This window comes from Anneissia japonica, unplaced genomic scaffold (assembly GCF_011630105.1).
Source record: "Anneissia japonica isolate Jap-2015-1 unplaced genomic scaffold, ASM1163010v1 scaffold287925_len434832_cov202, whole genome shotgun sequence".
Taxonomy (NCBI): domain Eukaryota; kingdom Metazoa; phylum Echinodermata; class Crinoidea; order Comatulida; family Comatulidae; genus Anneissia; species Anneissia japonica.
Window position 1 is genome coordinate 381,562 of NW_022701900.1, and position 21,816 is coordinate 403,377.

At 34.3% G+C, this 21,816-nt stretch overlaps 1 protein-coding gene across 1 annotated transcript in view; it reads left to right on the plus strand.

The window, feature by feature from the left end:
• The window catches only part of LOC117103753 (neurogenic locus notch homolog protein 2-like), a gene marked incomplete at its 3' end in the record, with an annotated part of 81,546 nt that overhangs the window by 29,377 nt on the left and 30,353 nt on the right, over positions 1 to 21,816 (plus strand). Inside the window, 22 exon segments of the mRNA XM_033244363.1 lie at positions 425 to 547; positions 3,594 to 3,716; positions 5,401 to 5,523; positions 5,927 to 6,058; positions 7,191 to 7,313; positions 8,906 to 9,028; positions 9,335 to 9,457; positions 9,817 to 9,939; positions 10,574 to 10,696; positions 12,494 to 12,616; positions 13,075 to 13,197; positions 14,132 to 14,254; positions 14,727 to 14,849; positions 15,357 to 15,479; positions 15,802 to 15,924; positions 17,311 to 17,433; positions 18,185 to 18,307; positions 18,836 to 18,958; positions 20,019 to 20,141; positions 20,350 to 20,472; positions 20,760 to 20,882; positions 21,332 to 21,454. Coding sequence (XP_033100254.1) covers positions 425 to 547; positions 3,594 to 3,716; positions 5,401 to 5,523; positions 5,927 to 6,058; positions 7,191 to 7,313; positions 8,906 to 9,028; positions 9,335 to 9,457; positions 9,817 to 9,939; positions 10,574 to 10,696; positions 12,494 to 12,616; positions 13,075 to 13,197; positions 14,132 to 14,254; positions 14,727 to 14,849; positions 15,357 to 15,479; positions 15,802 to 15,924; positions 17,311 to 17,433; positions 18,185 to 18,307; positions 18,836 to 18,958; positions 20,019 to 20,141; positions 20,350 to 20,472; positions 20,760 to 20,882; positions 21,332 to 21,454 — 2,715 coding nt within the window.

A 21,816-nucleotide genomic window follows, 5' to 3' on the forward strand; every position in this document is an offset into this window, starting at 1 on the left:
TGTATGAACCAGTACACCGGGGTAACCCCCTACTTGTATAAATGGGTACCTGGTAGGAGGTGAATGCAGGGATGTTATTTTGCAGGGCGGTGCCGGGCGGGGCCACCCTGCCTAAAAGTCTACCACCCAGCCTAAAGCAGATGTGTATAAGAGACAGGCCTTAACTATAAACCATGCCAGACAAAGGTGTATGCAAAATAGTATTGAATTGTGTCTACTTTTAATTGGTGAGAATTTTTAGATTTGGTTTGGTTTTGGTGTGAAACCCACTACCAAGGATAACTCAGGAAAGTTATATTTCTAGTGGGCCTATTGGCAGTGCACAAGGAGAAAATGCGGTGGTAGAAGGTTGAAAGCATTAGTATGAATAATTAATTCAACTACATATTTACTATATTTTTTTAACTTTTTTTCTTTTCCATAGCTGTCAATGCTTGTGCTAATAATCTCTGTCAGAATGGAGGAGCATGTACTGCTGTTGCTGGTTCCTGCACTGATTATACCTGTACCTGTACAGGTTGCTTCACTGGAACATTTTGTACAACAGGTAGAGCAATACTTATATCTATTAAACAGTTGGTTTGGATTTTTAGGAATTAATGTAATGTGATTCGATTTATAAAGCACTTTATACCGCAGTCTCAAAAATCGCTTGAGGTGTGGACTAGCTCGCGCAGCAACTTTCTTCTCCCCTAAGGCCTTTGTGTCTGTGCTACCAGCTATCTCTCGTCTGTCCACAACAGGGGCTGTATGAACCAGTACACCGGGGTAACCCCCTACTTGTATAAATGGGTACCTGGTAGGAGGTGAATGCAGGGATGTTATTTTGCAGGGCGGTGCCGGGCGGGGCCACCCTGCCTAAAAGTCTACCACCCAGCCTAAAGCAAAATTTAATGCCTTCTGCCCAGCGTCAAACGTACATATCCGCCCATCCCGAATTCTTACTTTTTTCGCGAGATATCATCATATATTTCTAGCCTCAAACCTCATGCAAGCAGCCTAGCAAATAAAACAACATCGGAAAACCAACCAAGTGGAACTGCCAGGCTTTAGCGCTGATTGGACGCTCACGTTCTACTTGACTGAACAGTAAACTGTGTGATCACCTGGAAATTGACACTTGTGTCCTATCAGTCACATGATCTGTATGCGGTATTGAGTTTGTTATTGTTTTGAACGCTCGAGTTAATACACCGTAAAGATGGCCGAAGCGTGTGTAAATCGCTGAATGTCTGTTGTAAACGACATCAGAATTGCAGTGTCTGTATTTTTAGAAGTGAAATTTCTTTTACCAAATCACTGACAAATGTTCCAAGATTTATGTCGGAGAGGTTAAGCCAATATACATCAAAGAGAGTAAAATATAGCGATGGTAAAACTTCGACATTTTTTAAAGAGAAGTAGGCCTAGCCTATTGTGAATGATTCCCGTACGCTGTGCGCTACGCGACCCGTGGCAATCACTGGTCGGAAGGCTAAGAATAAAGCATAAAATCACAGCTTACAGCAAACATTTTTTAAATGTACAGCGACAAAGTGTTATATGCCAGTTATATACTACAGGCACATTTTTGAATTAGTTTTCATATATATATTCTCAAATATATTACTTAACCAGAGAGCATTAACCAGAGAGCATCTGTTCATGATTACTGTACAATTTCGCTATTCCCGCATCCAATGTTTTGATTTTATACCGCATACAGATCACGTGACTACCCTGGCAGCAGCAAGCGCAAAGTGTCAATTCGCGTGTTAGCGGTGCTATGGTTAAACAAAAGAAATAGAATGAAGGAAGAAACATTAGATGCGATCATGAGAATCGTAATTGAAGGCCCAACACTAAAAGAATACCCATTTAAGAAAGCTGTAGAGGCTTGGGCCAGTAAGAAAAATCGTCGCATTAAGTTGGACTAAGGCACACATAAATACCCCAAAGCGCGATAAATTAAGTATAAAATTTTAATTCTGTTTGATATCATCATTATACTGTTTGTTACATCGGACCATGATGTATTCGGACCATATTTATACACAAAACGCATTGTCTGATTGTTTCCCACACGATGATTAACAACTATTAACGACTATTTTTAACTCTCTGGGTTTTCCCATGTAGTGCGTCAGACCTCCAGAACACGCAGACGCAGATAAACAAATACATACAATACTGTAAACACTTTATTAACTCCTGCTAATTCATATTTGACCAACCAAAGATATGAACATTATTATCAGTATTGTTTCTTTATAATAAATAAACAACAAAACTTTTTAAAACATTGTATTTATTTTTTTATTATTAACTTCTTTATTCAATACTGCATAAATAAATAATTCACAATCGAAAACTACGTGATTCGCAAGAAAACGTCTGGTGAATGGAGTCCAATCTCGAGCTACCGCCGTCAATCTCGATCGGATCATTGGAGCATCATGCGTGTGTTGATAGAGGCTGAATGTTTGTGATTTGTTAATCGAAAGTTTGTTTTGAAATTGAACAAATAACGATTTTTCTTTTTACATTAATGTACTTACAATTCTTGCAATATAACACATACAACAATAAATCGATCGTTCTATTTATGTCTTTTTTTCCTGCACCTTCGATTCAAATGTGTTGTAAGAATACTCTAGGAGTAGGAGGCTAGGCCTAGTTGTTTTCTGAGACTAGGCTAGCGGCAGCCAGTGCGTGTGGTGCGATGATTTCTTGAAAAAAGCTAGGCCTAGGTTTGACAGGTGCATAATATATCACCCTTCTTCTTATTCAGGGATCAAATTTGCGTATGAAAAATATGAGATGAAAATATAACAAATAAACTTAACACACAGAAATTAAAGAAAACTTACAAGTTACTTTCAGTCAATAAAAGAACAGTGATTTTAGTAAAATCTAATATTTGCACTCATCTCACAGTATACTTACCTCTTTATTTAAACCAAACAAAGTAAGTCATAATTATCATTACCACCCCTCCCCCCCCCCCATTTAATAACTGTTCATGCGGTTGGCGCTACGCGAAAAAATACTCACAAGATTCAGCACCCACCCTTAAAATTTTAATACCCACCCTTAATTTTCACTGGCTACATCCCTGTGTATTAAAGTAGTGCTGATTACACGCTTAACTAGGAATGCATCCTAAATCAATTTAATTGTATCATTAAAAGCAATTATATAAACCTATTAAAGATGCATCCTCGTATTAACATTGAAAAATGAATTAAAATATCTATTGCTCAATTTTAAAAAATCAAATAATTTATCCAATGGTAGTGAAGATTGAAACAATTCAGACATTTCATTACTAAAATGCCTTAACTATAAACCATGCCAGACAAAGGTGTATGCAAAATAGTATTGAATTGTGTCTACTTTTAATTGGTGAGAATTTTTAGATTTGGTTTGGTTTTGCTGTGAAACCCACTACCAAGGATAACTCACGAAAGTTTTATTTCTAGTGGCCTATCTGGTGGTGAATTTGGCAATGCACAGGGAGACAGTGCAGAGGTAGAAGGTTGAAAGCATTAGTATGAATAATTAATTCAACTACATATTTACTATATTTTTTTTAAATTTTTTCTTTTCCATAGCTGTTAATGCTTGTGCTAATAACCTCTGTCAGAATGGAGGTGCATGTAGTGCTGTTGCTGGTTCCTGCACTGATTATACCTGTACCTGTCCAGCTTGCTTCACTGGAACATTTTGTACAACAGGTAGAGCAATCCTTATACAGTATCTGTTGGACAGTTGGTTAGGATTTTTTAGGAAGTAATGTAATGTGGTTCGATTTAAAAGGCCTAGAAATTAAGTTAGGGGTAGTGGAATGTTAGAAGCTGTCAACATAGCCAGATATCCTAATGAATCCCTCCTGGTCACCCTAAGCCCTGTTGACACTTGATTTTTCATCTTGTATACAAATGGCGGCCATTTTTTAAAATGGCCGCCAAATTTAACTAAATAAGCTACAGATATAATTTTGGTGTCTAAACTCATAATTTCTAAACAGGCAACAAACTAGACAACTACTACTACTACTACTAAAATACTACTGTCACTCAAGCCAGAATAGAACATAATTCAAGAATAGGTGTTATTTGTTTTATAATAACTGCAAAATATACTTAAAATGTACATAAAATAAGAATAAGTATATAAACTCACCAAAAGTAGTTTGGTATCGTTTAAAGCTCTTCCGATGCTGAATAATGTTTTGCAGTTAATCGTAAAAATTCAATTATCCGTATTAATATTATTAATATAAACAGGACACAGTTGCGTAACTCGTGAGCTCTTGTTGGGGGGAGGGCGGGCTCCTACTAACACATTACTACCAAGCCTTGTGCTTTCTGGACGAATTCCGAGTCCAAATAGGCCCTAGAGAGGCCACGTGGACCCTTCTTACTACTGATACTACACAGCACTCTTCTACAATGCCTTGACAATACAGTAACCTTTTCTATAATCACCGAAAAACCACTGTACTACCTATCACTTTACTAAAACGCCTTGAATATGGTAACTTTTTCTATAATTTTCAAAAAAACCAAATAGACCAAAGTCCCACAAATACATTCTTTCTCAGATTTATTAGAAGGGGTTCTTCCAACTATGCCCCAGCTTTTTACTAAGGAGGTTTGACCTGTTATGTAATGCCTGTGTGCTTTCTGGAGAAACGCTTAGTTCCTCCACTTCCAAATGTGTCCCAGAAAAGCCATGCCAGGGCCTACTTACTACTACCACCCTCGGAGCAATCTAATAATACAACGCTTTTGACAATATATTTTCTTTTAATTTTCAAAAATGTACGAGCCCCAGCCAGCTGCATCCCTACCCACCTTAAAATCCGCCTCTGCCCTTAAACATGGCAATGAATAAAGAATTAAATACATGGATATCCATAATAGTAGGCCTATTACTAAATACATGCAAAGATATTATACACAGCACGTTAAATTTGATTAAAATAATGTATACATTATAGGCCTACTAATAATTCGGATATTCGGATGATAAACGCTTGCAACATCATCGATTGGACCTTAAAATATGATGGTCATTTTATTCAGATTAGCCTTATCATGTTTCAGGGCAACATAATTTGTGGTATTGAAGTGACACTTTATTAAAAACAGTTAATGAATTTTGTTACTTAAACGTCATTATATTGATATTTTCAAGTCTATTAGATGACCTGAAGAAAAAGTGGTCTAGAAGTCGTAGGCTTACAATTATTATGGCGAAAGTAAATTTTTGTCTGTTTCTGAAAACAGTGTTACTGTAGTAGAGTCTATTATTAAATGTTGGAATGGTACCTTTTATAGACTTATAACCAAGGAACAGAGTAGCTTAACTCAATACATATTATTTACTATATTTTTTGAACTTTCTTTTCCATAGCTGTCAATGCTTGTGCTAATAACCTCTGTCAGAATGGAGCAGCTTGTAATGCTGTTGCTGGTTCCTGTACTGATTATACCTGTACCTGTCCAGCTTGCTTCACTGGAACATTTTGTCAAACAGGTGTGATTTTATTTAGTATTTTTTCAAGTGATATTATTTATTAATGTTATATTACCATATATCAATGTATTAATATAGTGAGTATATTATTCCAAGTCTCTCTTGGCTAGGCATAGATGAAATCAAATAATTTTACCCGTATGCGTGTGCTACAAGAGGTGATTATTATGTTATAGGTCCATGATCATATTAGATATATAAATATGTGATGAATGATACTAATTGTGTAATAATGTATAATAATAATAACAATAACAGCAAAGATAATAATAAGAGTAAATCTTTTAGACTGGACTTATTTATTTTGTGGATGAATAATAATATTTTAAAACACATAATATGTATTGATAAATGAATTACTATTTCAAGTAAATATAAGATTTTTATAAATCTTATTTACCAGCAACCAGTCCATGCAGCAACAACTTGTGTCAAAATGGAGCGGCTTGTGTCGGTATCACCAATGTTCCTAACCAATGTAACCTTTACACATGTACATGTCCAGCTTGCTTTACCGGAACGTACTGTCAAACAGGTAATAATTCAACAACTACCAAGACACTTGAGGCCTTTGGCTAAGTTTTATTCAGGCCCTGTGACACTGGGTGCTGGGTTTGATGACCCAATTTTGAAATTTTAATATTTTTTCTATTGTAGACTGCTTTATCCTAATAGCAGGCAATATAAGTGAACTAATCAAATTATATGGCCTTACGTGCCTCATGTCACGAAAAGGATAGAAGAGACAACGTAGTGGCATAACAAAAAAAGGGCACTTAGGCCCATGGTTGAACCTTCTTTATGCACTACTAACACATGGTCTGGGGACTGCGTAGGGCCCAGTGGTGTTCAGAGAGGATTCATGATCTGTTTCAGTTATTTGACGTTTCAAGGGCCTATTCTGCTCATTAATATAGGTCACACTTTGCAGTTTTGGTACTTGTGGTCCTGACAGGATACTCTCCATTAGTATCCTGGAGCTCTTTGAGCTTCTGGGACCCTTGCTTTTGATAATGGGAGCTCATAGGTGTTACAACAAAGGGCAAAGAGTCTTCACTGAAAGATTTTACTTGGATTTCAACCCTTCAACAGGAACACAAGCTTTATTAATTTATTTAGTATGCGCTAATGTCAATTTATTTATTTCATTTATTTTTTTCGAGTTTAAAATGATCAACTCATCACTGTACACCATTCATTTATAACTTTTGATTGTACTTAGTATGTGGTGTGCAAATAAAACTTGAAACTTGGGACAGCAGTGATGGAAATCAACGAGGGACCAAAGATCTGATAGATTCCACTGTTTTATACATACAATGGCTACCACAGGTTGAGCTGAGCCATGTTCGACTTTGCTGCTTTCTTACATTATTCTCAAGGGCAGATCCAGTGATGTTCGAAAGAGGGTCGAGAGAAAACAGTACCCTAGGTGCGGGAGAGGGTCCGGAAAAAGTTTTTTGGCGATCAATAATTTCTATTTCTTTTTTTTTCCCCTTTTTTTTTCACTTTCCAAAAGCGGGGACCTGGGCTGTCACTCTAAATCCGTCCCTGATTTTAAATAACTTACATATATTAAAATTTAAGTAAGCATTCCACAAAATGAATTCAAGTTTATTAGCCAGACAAAGACATTTAAATGTGATCATCACTTTCTTATGTTTTAGCTGTAAATGCTTGTGATAACAACCTTTGCGCAAATGGAGGTGTTTGCAACTCAGTTGCTGGTTCCTGTATTTCTTATACCTGTACCTGTCCAGCTTGCTTCACTGGCGCATTCTGTCAAACAGGTTAGTTACTGATATCAAGACATTATTATATGATACAGGACTTTTAATTACATGGCTTCCATAAAAATTTAGTCTTTAAGTAATAATTTCTTTATTATGTATCATACTATTGGTTTAAATATCTTCATACTGGGATAGTGAAAAGATAATAATATAATGTTCTCAGAGTTCCGTCTCTAATTAAAAAGTTCTAAATGGAGACCATGGCTAAGACTGGCCTCTAAAAAGCATTATAAAAGGGATGATGGAAATCAAAACAAAAATTGTGTAAATGAAGGCCCTATCCATGGTCTACAAAATCAGCATAATTAGAGAGGGTAATACAAACAGAGACCAAAACTGCAAATGTTCCCAAAAGTGCTTCTTTTGTCTTTTGACAAAAAGAAAAAAAATCCTTGTCTCCCATTCTGGGTTTTTCAAAAAGTTGGTGAGTGAGGCTTATTTGATATTTGTTATTTTTCACAGTTCATCGAAATATGCCAAAGAATGTTCTCTGCGTAGCAAAATGTGTTGTAAACAATTTGTCAATAGTTTTGTCATTGCTTCTCTTGCCGTTATCATGGTCTTTGTGTTTGAAAATGCATTTGTAAATTATAAAATGTGTCAGCAATTTAAATTTCTTACATTTTCGAAGTGAAAAAACCCTGAAATTTTAAAAATTACTAATACCAAAAGAATTGATGTGGGCCCATAAAATGATGAAGGAGTGGATGGGAAACAAGGAATTTTTGTTATTTGGCCTTTAATTCTGAGTTGACTGAATCATTAAAACAAAACTCTACAAATCCAAAGGACTAAAATGCAATGACTATAGCAGCCATAAGATAGTATAATACATATTCCAAGTATCAAAATGCACGCCATTGTGTCGGGATTCAATATTTCGACATCAATTGTGTCATCATCTGGAGTCATATGTTCCACAAAAGACAATGTGGATATTGGAAGTAGCTATAGAAGGCTGCAATATATGTTCATCTGTTATTTTAAACCAGAAATCATAATCGGTTACCAGTAGTGTATAGGCGGTACAGTACCATGAAAATAGCCTTCTGTTTTAGTGGAAAAAACAGTAATACAGATCACAATATTAAAAACGGAATGCATAGATTTTGTCAGAATGTTTTTGTGCCAGTACCGTAATTCTCACACATCCGATCACTGATGCCAAGGGCAGACCCACATCACAGTGGAAAAGAGAGAATGCCTCCTAGTGGGTAAATTATTGTTAAGAGTAAGAAAAATGGGTCTTGAATTAGAGTGGTCTCAGAATTTTAGGGGTCTCTGAATAAGTTGGAGTAAAATTATTAATAATATTAATAATAATCCTATTGTAATTGGTTAGACTGTTACTATTATTGTTATTTTGTATTGCTATTTTTATTATAGTTAATATTTTTGTTGCTATTATTATTAGTAATATAACTACTATTTTTTATTATAATTATCATAATTGCTGTCATTGTTTTCAACACTATTAATATTATAATTATAAATAATTATTATGATCATTGTCATGATTATTATTATTATCAATCTTTATAAATAATGTACTTCTTTATATTGTTTATGTTTATTTCATTCCTATCTAGCTGTGAATGCCTGCAGTAACAATCTCTGTCAAAATGGAGGTGCTTGTAACACTGTGCCAGGAAGCTGCACTCTCTACACATGTTCCTGTAGTGGATGTTACAGCGGCTCTTTTTGTGAAACTCGTAAGAAGAACAATATTCTCTCTGTTTATCCTTTATTGTATGTATAACCTGGTTAAATAATTGGTAAACTCCTCCAGGTGTATTGCTCGTATCTACTGTACTGATTTGTCTGCAAGATATTCTAATGTTTTATAACAAATGTAAAATAAGAAAAGCAAAAATATTATGCTACTGTATTTCCAACTTTATTTTAAATTTTTTATATAATAAACAAGATTCTAGACATATAGTATTATATACAATATATTATTTCTCTTATATTTCACTACATAAAAAGCAAATTATTATTAATATTTATATTTACAGTATCAAGTGGATGTACTAACAATGTATGTCAGAATGGTGGTGCATGCTCACCCGTTGCTGGGTCGTGTACACAATACACTTGCACATGTCCAACTTGCTTTACTGGAACATTTTGTGAAACTGGTAATGTCTGTGGTGTATAAATGAACTTCAGCAAACAATGTGTTAATAGCTGGTTAAATATTGACTTGAATAATTCAGTATTAATAAATGCACCACTTTTTGTCATATTATCATTTGTCTTCTAAAGGGTGAATTTAAATTATCTTCATCTGTCTACTTGGGTCCTTGTAGAATATAAACTAGGAATTTGGCATTGCACGGTTGTTGCGAAATGAGCAATCCTATCTTGCTGTAAAGAATGCTTGGGGACTGGTACATTTAGTAGTATTTTTGTAGAATGTCTTGGTTAGAGTATTTAACAATGCTAGTTCTTTAATAAGTTTCTATATTCATAAGTATTCTATTTCTCTATGTTAAAGCTGTCAATGCTTGCTCTAACAATGCATGTCAGAATGGAGGAGCATGCGTACCATCAGCAGGAAGCTGCACATCTTACACCTGCACCTGTCCAAGCTGCTTTACCGGTTCATTCTGTCAAACAGGTAGGCCTACATTATTCACTAAAAACATTTATCAATAAATTATAAATAAATACAAAGTGGATACATAGAGATACAGGAAGTGAGCACACTATGTCCAGACTTCATAATATATGAATCAGATGCAAAATATAAAATCATTTTATTCTGTTTTATTTAATTTTAAATCATCAGTAACAACGTCTATTTCCTAAATGTTTTGTTTGACTGCCATATTTGTATATTGTCGAATAATCTTAAACTATTATTTTACATCAAAATTTCTCATATATAAATACATATATTTTAAATATACTTTACAGTCTGTTATATGAATTCTGTATTTAACTTGTATAAACAGAATAACTTTTGTTCCTGTAACCAGAACACCCTTCAGCAATAATAGAACTGCCCATCCCTAATAATCAAATAATATTTTGATTGACTGTTGTTAATGCATCAAAATTTCTCATATATTTACATACATATATTTTAAGGAATATTGTCATAAATATACTTTACAGTCTATTTTATAAATTCTGTTTTTAACTTGGATGAACAAAATAGAAGCAATTGTTTCTGTAACTTATAACCTCTCAACAATAATTAAACTGCCCATCCCAAAGAAACAAAACTGTGAATGCACCTTTTTTTGCAGCTATCAATGCTTGTGATAACCACATCTGTCAGAATGGAGGTGCTTGTACTGCTATAGCTGGTTCATGTACATCTTATACTTGTACCTGTCCAGCTTGTTTCACTGGACAATTCTGTACAACAGGTGTGTTGTTTTTTAAGTAGTATAATTTCATTAATTCTTTTAATTCTGTTCATCATCTGTTATGCAAACGCCTTAACCAACTGAGCTATTGAGGCTTGTTGGGAATCTGATCGAAGCATCTAATTCTTCATATCCATGTGAATGCGTTAGACAACACTAGTCCTTGATGCATGGCAATTAACAGCGATCAATATGATACACCCCCCTTTTAATACAAAACGAGATCTCCAAAGAGCTAATTTTTTTATAAATAAGTCATGATATATAGAGATAAACTCTAAATCATCTTACAGTAATGCTATAAATATATAAGTAAATTTTGGACGTTAAAGAAGAGGAATCTGCGAGTGTAAAAAAAAATTATTGCTCCAACCAGGATTTGAACCCGGGACCCTTTGCTGTCTATGCAGATGCCTTTAACCAACTGAGCCATTGAGGCTTTTTTTTGAAAATTTAAATCCGATTAAAGCATCTAATCCTTCACACTCATAACAACACTAGTCCTTGCTAGTGTCCCATGTCTTCCCAGTGAGAATATTTTTTTAAATAATAAGCTGCTAGACGCTCATACAGGCATCTTGTCCTAAGGATGGTGTTTTTTGTATCTCATCGGCGTCCAAATTATTAATTTATATAGGCCTATCCAATTCATTCCAACATTTGATATAAACATTTTATAATATACTTTTTATTTCCCAATGATTCTCCCCTAATTTCTCCGACGGAGGGGTTGTAGCCTCCCTACTAGTCTCTATCCCTCCATACAACTCGAGGGCTCATACATAGTGAAGCAAACTTTAATTTAAGCCAGCTTATAGCTAAAACCATTTTGCTGCTTAGCACTGGGAACACAGGTAATGTATGAATCAAATAGATAATAATACAGTGCTGAAATATATAGGAACATAATGCTATAAGTATTGTATCAAACATAGTTCATCGACAAAGAAAAGGTCTCTTATGTGAGTTGATATTATTTTCACTTTATTCAAATTTAAATTTACATAAAAACAAGTTACAATTTTTGGCTAAAAGGCCAACAAATTGTTTGCAAAATTTACAGAAACTATCCATTCATTAAAATGTTTTAATATATAAAACATAATTCATTCAAATGTTAATATTAAAAAACTCAACTTCAAAACCAAAAAAGTATAAAGTGGAGCAACTTCATCGGTCAAAGTGAGGAGTGCTGCCAGTGCCTCAAACGGCAGGGAGACGGGGGTGGGGGTGGAGGTTGAATTATGAGATGTTGAATGATTAATGTAATATGGTATGGGACTTTTTGAAAAATCATTTGATTTTGCATTTAAGCTGTGAATAAATTACTTCAATTACTTAAATTCATTTCTATCATGAGATTGTTGTCGGGTTGGTGGAATCAGAGCAGCAGAATGGTTAGTAAGTGAGAGGCCTTCAGGAATTTTGAGGCAGTGGGCTGCTCTCCTCTCGCAGAGGGTGTAGAGATTACAAAGCGCTCCAGCATGTTCATAAGACTGGTAGTTCCTTCCCAAAATTATAGGTCAACCACGATTCTGAGTAGCCTCAAGTCAAGCACTATGTGATATATCGCTTTTGAAATATGAGATCTCCTGAACTATATAAAAAATGTTTCTACATGGTTTAAAATATCAGTTTACCAACACTGCTTGGTAAGGTGGGGTTTCCACTTAATTTACCATCTATTTAGTAAGTTTTTTTTTCATTGTATTCCACATTTTACAGGATTATTGTTTTCATATTTTGTTCCCATTTTAACTGTTTGAATTCTGAATTAATTTCTTTTTGTGTTAACAGCACTTAATGCCTGTACCAACCATTTGTGTCAGAATGGAGCTGCTTGTAATGCTGTTCCCAATTCCTGTACCGATTACACCTGTACCTGTCCAACATGTTTTACTGGAACTTTCTGTGAAAGTGGTAAGTGAATTCTGGTAAAATTTAAGTGAATACTTACATGATACACATTGGTATATCTGCAGGGTGGGGTGGCTCACACACTTCCATTAAATATTGGACCTCTTCCAGTCAATCCCCCATTAAAAATGTTTGAAGCAATAAAATCACGCTCTAAGTTTTTAAAAATCAGCTTATGTTTGCAAGTTAGCACCCTCTCACCCAATTGTATAGCCCCCAAATTCACTTTCACCATGATAGGATGGGATATATATATAAATAAAGTGATAAAATGTATGTGAATGAACATTAAAAAAAATATTTGTTCATAAATATGCTCATAATTAAATAAACAGTATAAAAAAACTATACAAAATTTTCAAAAACCACTATGCTCATAATTGTTTATTATTGTTTTATATGTATATATAATATTGCTACATTGATTTGTTGGAAGGTGTAAAGTTTGTTCTTTTCCATAGCTATTAATGCTTGTGCTAACAACGTCTGTCAGAATGGAGGTGCGTGCAATGCTGTAGCTGGTTCCTGCACTATTTACACCTGTACATGTCCAGCTTGTTATTCTGGTTCATTCTGTGAAACAGGTAAATTTTTGGTCCCATTTTCCTAAAAACCGTCTACATAAATATGTAGTTTCAAAATTCTTAATTATGCAATTTAATTTTAAATTGGTTAAATTAAACAACTATACTTTCTTTTTTAATGCTTGTTAAAAACTATAATCATGATGTTTTGAGGGTTTTTTTACAAAACAGACTCAATAACAAATTCTTTGTCATCGTTGTTCTACAGTTTGTAGTTTGCTCTTTTAACTCTATAAAATCTTTCATTTTCTAAGTTTTGTCATTATATCAGTACTCCTGCTTTTTAATGTTACCATTAATCTTTCATATTATTATTATTATTGTAGTATTACATTGTTTTAGTATTCTGTTTTTAATCAGATGTTCATTGTTAGAAATTTATGATTAATTTCTATGAGACCCTAAGGTGCAGAATGAGTTAATAAGTAGTTTTCGCCTAATGACGTTAACCTTAACTTTAACATTAGTACCAAACATGCAACGCGATAACTCTGCCCCTTTTTGAACAAATCAAAATTTGTATGCGCAAACCCGTAACTAATGTACATCGAGCACGTAAATTCCTGAAATTAACGTACTCAGTAACACAAGATGAATAACTTATGATGTCATCCGTTAATGTTAAAGTTAACGTCTTGAGGCGAAAACTACCTAGTGTTTGAAAGCTTGGAAAAATACAACTCTGCACAACACCTTCTATTTTGTGCAGCTCTTTTTGTAGGAAAATTACACCACAGGGAGGCTATGATTTTACTGCATAGCATAAAGAGAGTAATTCTAGTTATTAATTTCTTAAGTACAGTATTTTTTAATCAGTGTCTAGGCGAACAATACTATGTAACCGAGGTCATTTTTTGTATTCATTTTTTATTTAGAAGTTTGTTGTTAGAATACTTATTTGTTCTCATTGATTTTTTTTTTTTTTCGTTAATAGCAATTAATGCCTGTTCAAACAATGTGTGTCAGAATGGGGGTGCCTGTGTAGGTGTTCCCAATTCCTGTACTGCTTATACCTGTACCTGTCCATCATGTTATACTGGAGCTTTCTGTGAAAGTCGTAAGTACAAGTTTGCAAACCTAGGTTACTGCTAGGTTTGTCTAAAACCAATTCACACAGATCAACAGTTCTTGCTCTGACCCAGCATTTATTAGGACTCATCAAGCCAAGCAAAAGGTAAAACTGTTGCTATGGCTACCTAGTATATAGCTGGTCAGACTGGTTACGCACCACTGCATAACCAATGTGAGTTGCCTTTCACATAGACACATTAATGGGTCTGACCAAAGTCAGACCCATTAATGTGTCTATTAATTGGTGGTACTTTTCACCTGGTTTATCTGTCAGGAATCATTTCACACAGACACATTGCAGGGCCTCTGGCCCAACTTAATTGTTGTTATTATTGTTGTCATTGTTGTTATTAATATTTATCATTTTATATATTAATAATTTTATATTATAATAATTATTTTAATATTTAAAATGGACATTAAATTGGTGACAATTTGTTTCTTGATTTGCTCTGTAGTTGTGAATCCTTGCAACAACAATGCTTGTCAGAATGGAGGTGCTTGTGTCCAGGTTCCTGGTTCCTGTACAGCATACACATGTACCTGTCCATCATGCTACACTGGACAATTCTGTCAAACTTGTGAGTATGAATCAGCAAATTAATATTTTTTTTCTGAGGACTTGACGTGGAACTTTTGAACGACGGGTTGTCCTGGCCTTTCAACGATTTTGGGGGAGGGGTGGATTGCTTTTCATGAACCCCCCAACTAACACTGGTGGGAGGATGGCTCTATTACTTGAGAAGTGTTCCTTTTAAAAACAGTAGAAACAGTGGCAGTTTAGTCTAATGTGTTTTGTTTCTTGATTCTTTGTTCTTGGTTGGATGTCTGTTAGTAAAAATGTTCTTTTGATTGTCCTGCCTGTAGTTCTGTATTTTTAGAGTTTATATTACATATTTTATGTCCATCCTGTAAGGGGCGATTTTTCGCTGTTGGTTGGGAAATAAATAAATAATGGATATTTACCTGGATATACGATATATGCCATTTTCTCAATCTACTAGTGACATGATCTTGTGCGAGCAACAGTAAAGATAAGGCCTATAAGTCTCTCGCACACAAACTAATACATTAATTGTGTATTTCAGTGCTAAATGCTTGCAGCAACAATGCCTGTCAGAATGGAGCGGCATGTGTAGCGGCGGCTGGTTCTTGCACTGTCTACACCTGTACCTGTCCTAACTGTTTTACTGGAACATTCTGTGAAACCGGTACGAAAGTTTTTTTTTGTTTTTTTTTTGTGCACTGTTGTTTGAGGTTTTTGTAATGTAAAAAGAATTGTCATATTTAAAGTTTATATGCCTTGGCTTCTCTGGTCGTGAAAACACTACGCCTGTTTTCATGATTTGGGAAACTAGCCTTCCACATCCCACCACTGCTCTTGTGGGCCCCATTTTTGTGAACTCAGTTTTTGTTTACTGTGGAACTGAGCTTTCAATATAACTAGACAGGCCAATCTTAGTTAATTGTCAATATACAATAGTAATTAAAATCTTTGATTCTGTCAACCATCTGGTACTTTTTTTTCTTTAGCTATCAGTGCTTGTGCTACTAACCTTTGTCAGAATGGAGGTGTTTGCAACTCAGTTGCTGGTTCCTGTACAGCTTATACTTGTACCTGTCCAGCTTGCTTCACTGGAGCCTTCTGTGAAACAGGTAAAAACACGTTATATTTTCATTGCGGCGGATTTTTTGGGCTCAGTACGGATTCCAAAAGTATGCATTTTCTTTTAGTTTTATAGCGCATGCGGATTTTATAAGTCCGCAATGACGATATAACGTGTTCAAAGTAATTTGACAGTATATTTCATAGTAGCAAATGTTTTAAGCTGAATTACCAAAGGTAAATGTGCTTTTGAGGCATATTGTTAAGCTATTTTGCAGAACTAATAAGAATACCAACACAAAATTTATCAGTTGTTTATTTTTAGAGGTAATTTTCTCTATGTTTTTAGACATCTGAACTTAAATATGATCTTATTCCAGTTTTACTCAACCTAGAAACCAGATTCAAAAACAAAATTTAAGCTTATATAGTCTTTCTTTAATCTTACTAAATATATCAGTAACTGTTTTTTTCTAAAAAGTGCAGAGACATGTGTAAATGTTCTATAGTGACTTTAATTTCAACCATTCTAAACACAATAAGATCAACAATGGAATTACACCAGAGACCCACGATATTCATAGTGCACACAATGACTGCCTTCAGCTTATAAAACTTTTCTTCTGTAAAATCCACAAATATATCTGACTAATTTAATTGTTGATAAGATAATTATTAAAATAATTTAATAATTTTCAAGGTAATTAGTGACAATCTTTTGTTATTTTTTTTTTACAAATTATTTGAATTTTTATAAATGTGTGTAAATATACAATTATATGTTGATGTTTATCATTCATTATTATATTTTTGTTATTATTATGGTCTTTTATTATTATTATTGCTATTAATATTATTAATTTTATTATTATTTTGAATATTATTATTATTATTATTATTATTTTTATTATTATTATTGCTATTAATATTATTAATTTTATTATTATTTTGAATATTATTATTATTATTATTATTATTATTATTTATTATTATTATTATTGGTATTACTTTTTTTTGTTTTGTACTGGTTCGGGCATTTATAATGCGCCTCTTCCTTGAGGTTATAAAGCGCAGTTCCTTCCCCTGGTCATTGGGTCCACATGCTAATTGTTGCTGCTGGTAATCAGCACAGGAGCAGGCAACCCCACCAGGTTCCCATTTATACTCCATTGTGGAGAGAAGCAATGCAGATAAAGTGGCTTGCCAAAGGACACGGGCATGTTCCCTTTTTACCTACCAGACTCATTACGTCTGAGTTTTGAGTGAAATAAAATTATGAATTATGAAATTTTGCTTTATTGATTTTGTAAGTTAAACATTTTCAGCCTTCAGGCTGCTTGTTGTGACTGTTGTATACCAGAATACATAAATAAAAAACATATATATGAATTATTACTACTTATATAAGTGTGTAATTAAATACATTCTTTTCATAGCTGTTAATGCATGTTCTAACAACCTCTGCCAGAATGGAGGTGCTTGTAATACTGTACCTGGTTCTTGTACTGCTTATACCTGCACCTGCAGTGGGTGCTTTAGCGGTTCTTTCTGTGAAACAGGTAAGTCTCTATCAGTCAATAATCAGCTTTGTGAAGCGACAATGTTAAGCGGCGTTATGACATAAGCATTACCCAAAGTGCATGTAAATGAGACTACATTACACATGAATTAAAAGTAATTGTAATCTATTTTGATCTGTTGAGGCACAATTTCAGTTGCTTTTGTCCCTTGTGTCAGAGGGGTACATCACCCTGCTGGCACGTGACTAGCCATGATTCTGGTGGTGGAACAGTAGTCTTCTCAGATAAGTACAGTACTATAAACCATATGCCCAATGGACACAATGCTAGTGTGCACTATAAAGAACCTAGTACATCTTTTGAGACGAGTAAGGGGTTACTCCGTTGTACAGGTTCATACAGCCCCTGTTGTGGACAGACGAGAGAGAGCTGGTACTGGTTTACTGGGTAGCTCAGACACGAAGAGACCCTTAGGAAAAAAGAAAGTTAATGAGGGAGAAAGAAAGTTAATGTGCGAGCTAGTCCACACCTCGAGCGCTTTGAGACGGTATATAGCGCTATATAAATCCAATTACAAATATACCAAACATATGTTGCAGCTGTCCCGTATCTTAATCATATAGCCTTGCTTTTATTGCCAGCACAGTGTTGAGTGGCAATCCCATAAAACAGACAATGCAATGGGTCTGTGCAATAGTTTTCATTGATAATTCACTCGTACGACCCCCCAACCATCAGCTTTTTCTACGATTGCAATTGTAATAATTGGTTGAATCATTTTTTTTTGTAGCTTTGAATGCTTGTAGCAACAACATTTGTCAGAATGGAGCTACTTGTGTTGGTGCTCCCAATTCCTGTACTGCTTACACTTGTACCTGTCCATCGTGTTTCCAGGGAACTTTTTGTGAAACAGGTAAGAAATTCAGTATTATATTCCTGTTAAAAAGTTGATTTATTCCGTGGTGAGGATAAATAAAATTTGTTGTTTAGCCCAAGTACTGAGGCTTTTGCAAATCAAAATTGGTCAGTCAGCAATTTTTAACTACTGTATTATTATTATTATTATTATTATTATTCCATACATGTGGGCCATGGACACAAATTGAGAATTGTTTTTTTTTTAACCCCACCAAACAGAATTTGATTTCTATTACACTGTTTTGTCCGAGAGTTATGAGCATTACCAGTGAACTGCATTGGTGGTGGTTGTGTGGTAGCAGAGATGCTGTGTTTTGTCAGCAACAATCAGAATAATATTATAACAGATAGTACAGTAGTTTGTAATGGTTGCAGATTTTTTAATGAACACGAATCTTAGCATCACATAGTATATACATTAGATTTTGGAAGAGGACAAAATTGAAGTACTATAGTCTAATGTACTAAGAATCTACATTCATTAAAATTAGATGTAGGTTATCATTAATTTTGTTAATTTCAGCTGTCAATCCATGCAGTGCTAACCTGTGTCAAAATGGGGGTGTTTGTAACACTGTTCCTGGTTCCTGTGTCGCTTACACCTGTACCTGTCCAGGATGTTTCTCTGGAGCTTTCTGCGAAACATGTAAGCATATCATGACCTCAGTAAACATTACAAGGCTGACAACATTGAGAAAGTAGCTCAGCCTAACCAAGTATGAATTCATTTAGGTAAAAGAGAATAAAATGGCTAAAACTCACAAATTCTCAGGGGCATTCCGTCCGCTTAGACTCTCGCAATAGGTAATGAAACATTTCCAAAATATTCCTCCTACGGATCATTGGTCCTCCATTGTACACATAAAAAAAAATTAGGTCTTCCATCTGAATAGTTACAATGCTCACTGGTAAAATAGCATGTAAGAATTTAGCATTTAAATAAAACATTTTTCATATGAAATGATCAAAAAAGTTTTCAACTTTACTTGAAACACAAATCAAAACAATTCAATTTTGTTTATTTCCAAAAAATTTGTTACAAACATTTGACATTTTCCTTCTGATGTACATTCATTTTACTACAAAAATCATGAAACTGATTACCAACCAACTTAAGGGTCTGTGCAAATTATATAAAAATGGTTTGGTACAGTAGGAACGGTTTGGTTTCCCAACCTCGAGGTTGGAGTTTCAAGGAGTCTCCTTGAGCAAGGCACTATATCTGCATTGCTTCTCTCCACCCTGGAGTATAAATGGGTACTTGGTGGGGTTGCCTGCCCCTAGCTACACTTAAAGCATATGGACCCAATGACCAGGGAAAAGAACTACTCTATGTATCTGCAAAGAAAAAGCACTACATAAATGATATAAATAATAATAAAGAAACTATTATTTATGTATCTATTGGCAAGAAAAATGTTGTGGTTTTTATTAAATGCTACATAATTTAATTAAATATACAAAAGACGTATTTTATTTTCAAATTTATTGGCTTAATTGAGGTAGTAAGTAGTATATTTGTATGTTTTCAAAATTAATATTAAATTGCCAATAAACACATTGCTTTTTTTTCCTTAAAAATAAGTGCCTGCAGCAACAACTATGAGTTGACCAGAAAGACTATGAGTTGCAACCTTAGAAATAATACAATTACAAAGAAACAAATAATATTTTTATTGACTGTTGTGAATGCACATTTTTTGCAGCTAACAATGCTTGTGATAACAACCTCTGTCAGAATGGAGGAGGTTGTACTGCTATAGCAGTTTCCTGTACTGCTTACACCTGTACCTGTCCAGCATGTTTTTCTGGTGCCTTCTGTGAAACATGTATGTAGATTCAATTTTGAAACTTTGCAATTATATTGAACAGCCATATATAGTCATGGTGTGCCTATATATGGTCATAATGTGATGTCATTTTGACCATATTTAGGTGTCACATGTTTTTGTCAAATAAAATTTGATAGTCTGGAATGGACTTTAGAAAAAACAAATGTATTGACTAAAACATTAAAAAAAAGAATTGCATTTACAGCTATCAATGCCTGCAGTACCAACCTCTGTCAGAATGGAGCCTTCTGTAGCACTGTTGCTGGGTCATGTACTGATTACACCTGTACATGTCTGTCTTGCTTCACTGGAACTTTCTGTGAAACAGGTAAATGATTTTATAATAGGATTTTAACCCCTGAAGTCAAAGTACAATTTTACAAATATAAACCAATTAAAATAAAAAAATGTGTTTGATTTCTAGTTATTTAAAATTTGGTGTTTATTTCTAAATTTAATTTTCCTCCATGGTCTGCAATGGTCTTAATAATATGTTTAGCATTTATAAAGTGCTCTTTACTGGTATCTCACAGCCCTATATGACCATTAATATAATGGAAGAGGTGAGTTGTAAGGAGAGGTACTTAATTTTGTGTACTGAATATTGTTCCGTAGCTATCAATGCCTGTGATAACAACCTATGTCAGAATGGAGCAGTTTGTGTTGGTGTAACAGGCTCCTGTACTGCATACACTTGCACCTGTAATGGCTGCTTCACTGGCCAGTTTTGTGAAACAGGTAATTTTTTTCTTTAACTAAAAGTGTTTCTTGGATAGAAAATTTTAGCAAAATAATATTCTAAAGCTTATAACGCAATCAAGCATGTATTTATACCTGGAAATATGCAAATCTGTATCTGATTCCAGTTTGCTTGTTAGGACTTTCCACAAAAAAATTGTATATACATTATTTTGATTTTCCTAGGAAAACATGTTTCTGCTTTTATGTTGGCTTTATAATCAGGTTTACATGTGTTACCTTTGTGATTGCTGATGCTTGAAATAGATATATGAAATATCATAAATTTACAATATTTTTGCAGCTGTCAATGCTTGTGATGTTAACCTCTGTCAGAATGGGGGACACATATTTTTGTCAAATAAAAATTTTATAGTCTGGAAAGGACTTTAGAAAAGACAAATGTATTGATTAAAACATTAAAAAAAAGAATTGCATTCTGTTGACAGCTATCAGTGCCTGCAGTAACAACCTCTGTCAGAATGGAGGTACTTGTAACACGGTTCCTGGTTCCTGTACAGCTTATACTTGTACCTGCCCTGGATGTTTTACTGGGGCCTTTTGTGAAACTGGTAAATACAGTACATTTATATATACACGATCAAAGATTTTTAAAAGAGATTTGTTTCCCTCCTCCCAAGAGTCTTATGTTTCTTGTAGGGTGCAATTGTTTCGGTCTCTCAACCTTGAGATTGTAGGATCCGCATTGCTGCGTTCACATCAAATTCAAACCAAACTTTTTTGTCAATATAAAAGTTAAACCTTTCAGTGTATTTAGTGAGTAGTAAGGAATTGGCAGGTATACTCTCTTAATGAGTGTTTAAAATATAGTACAATAAAACGCATTTCTGTTTGGCCGAGTTAGGTTTAAAAACATGTGTTAGGTTAATTTTATTATTTTATAGAAAGGGATTTGCTGTGGGCGGAGATATAC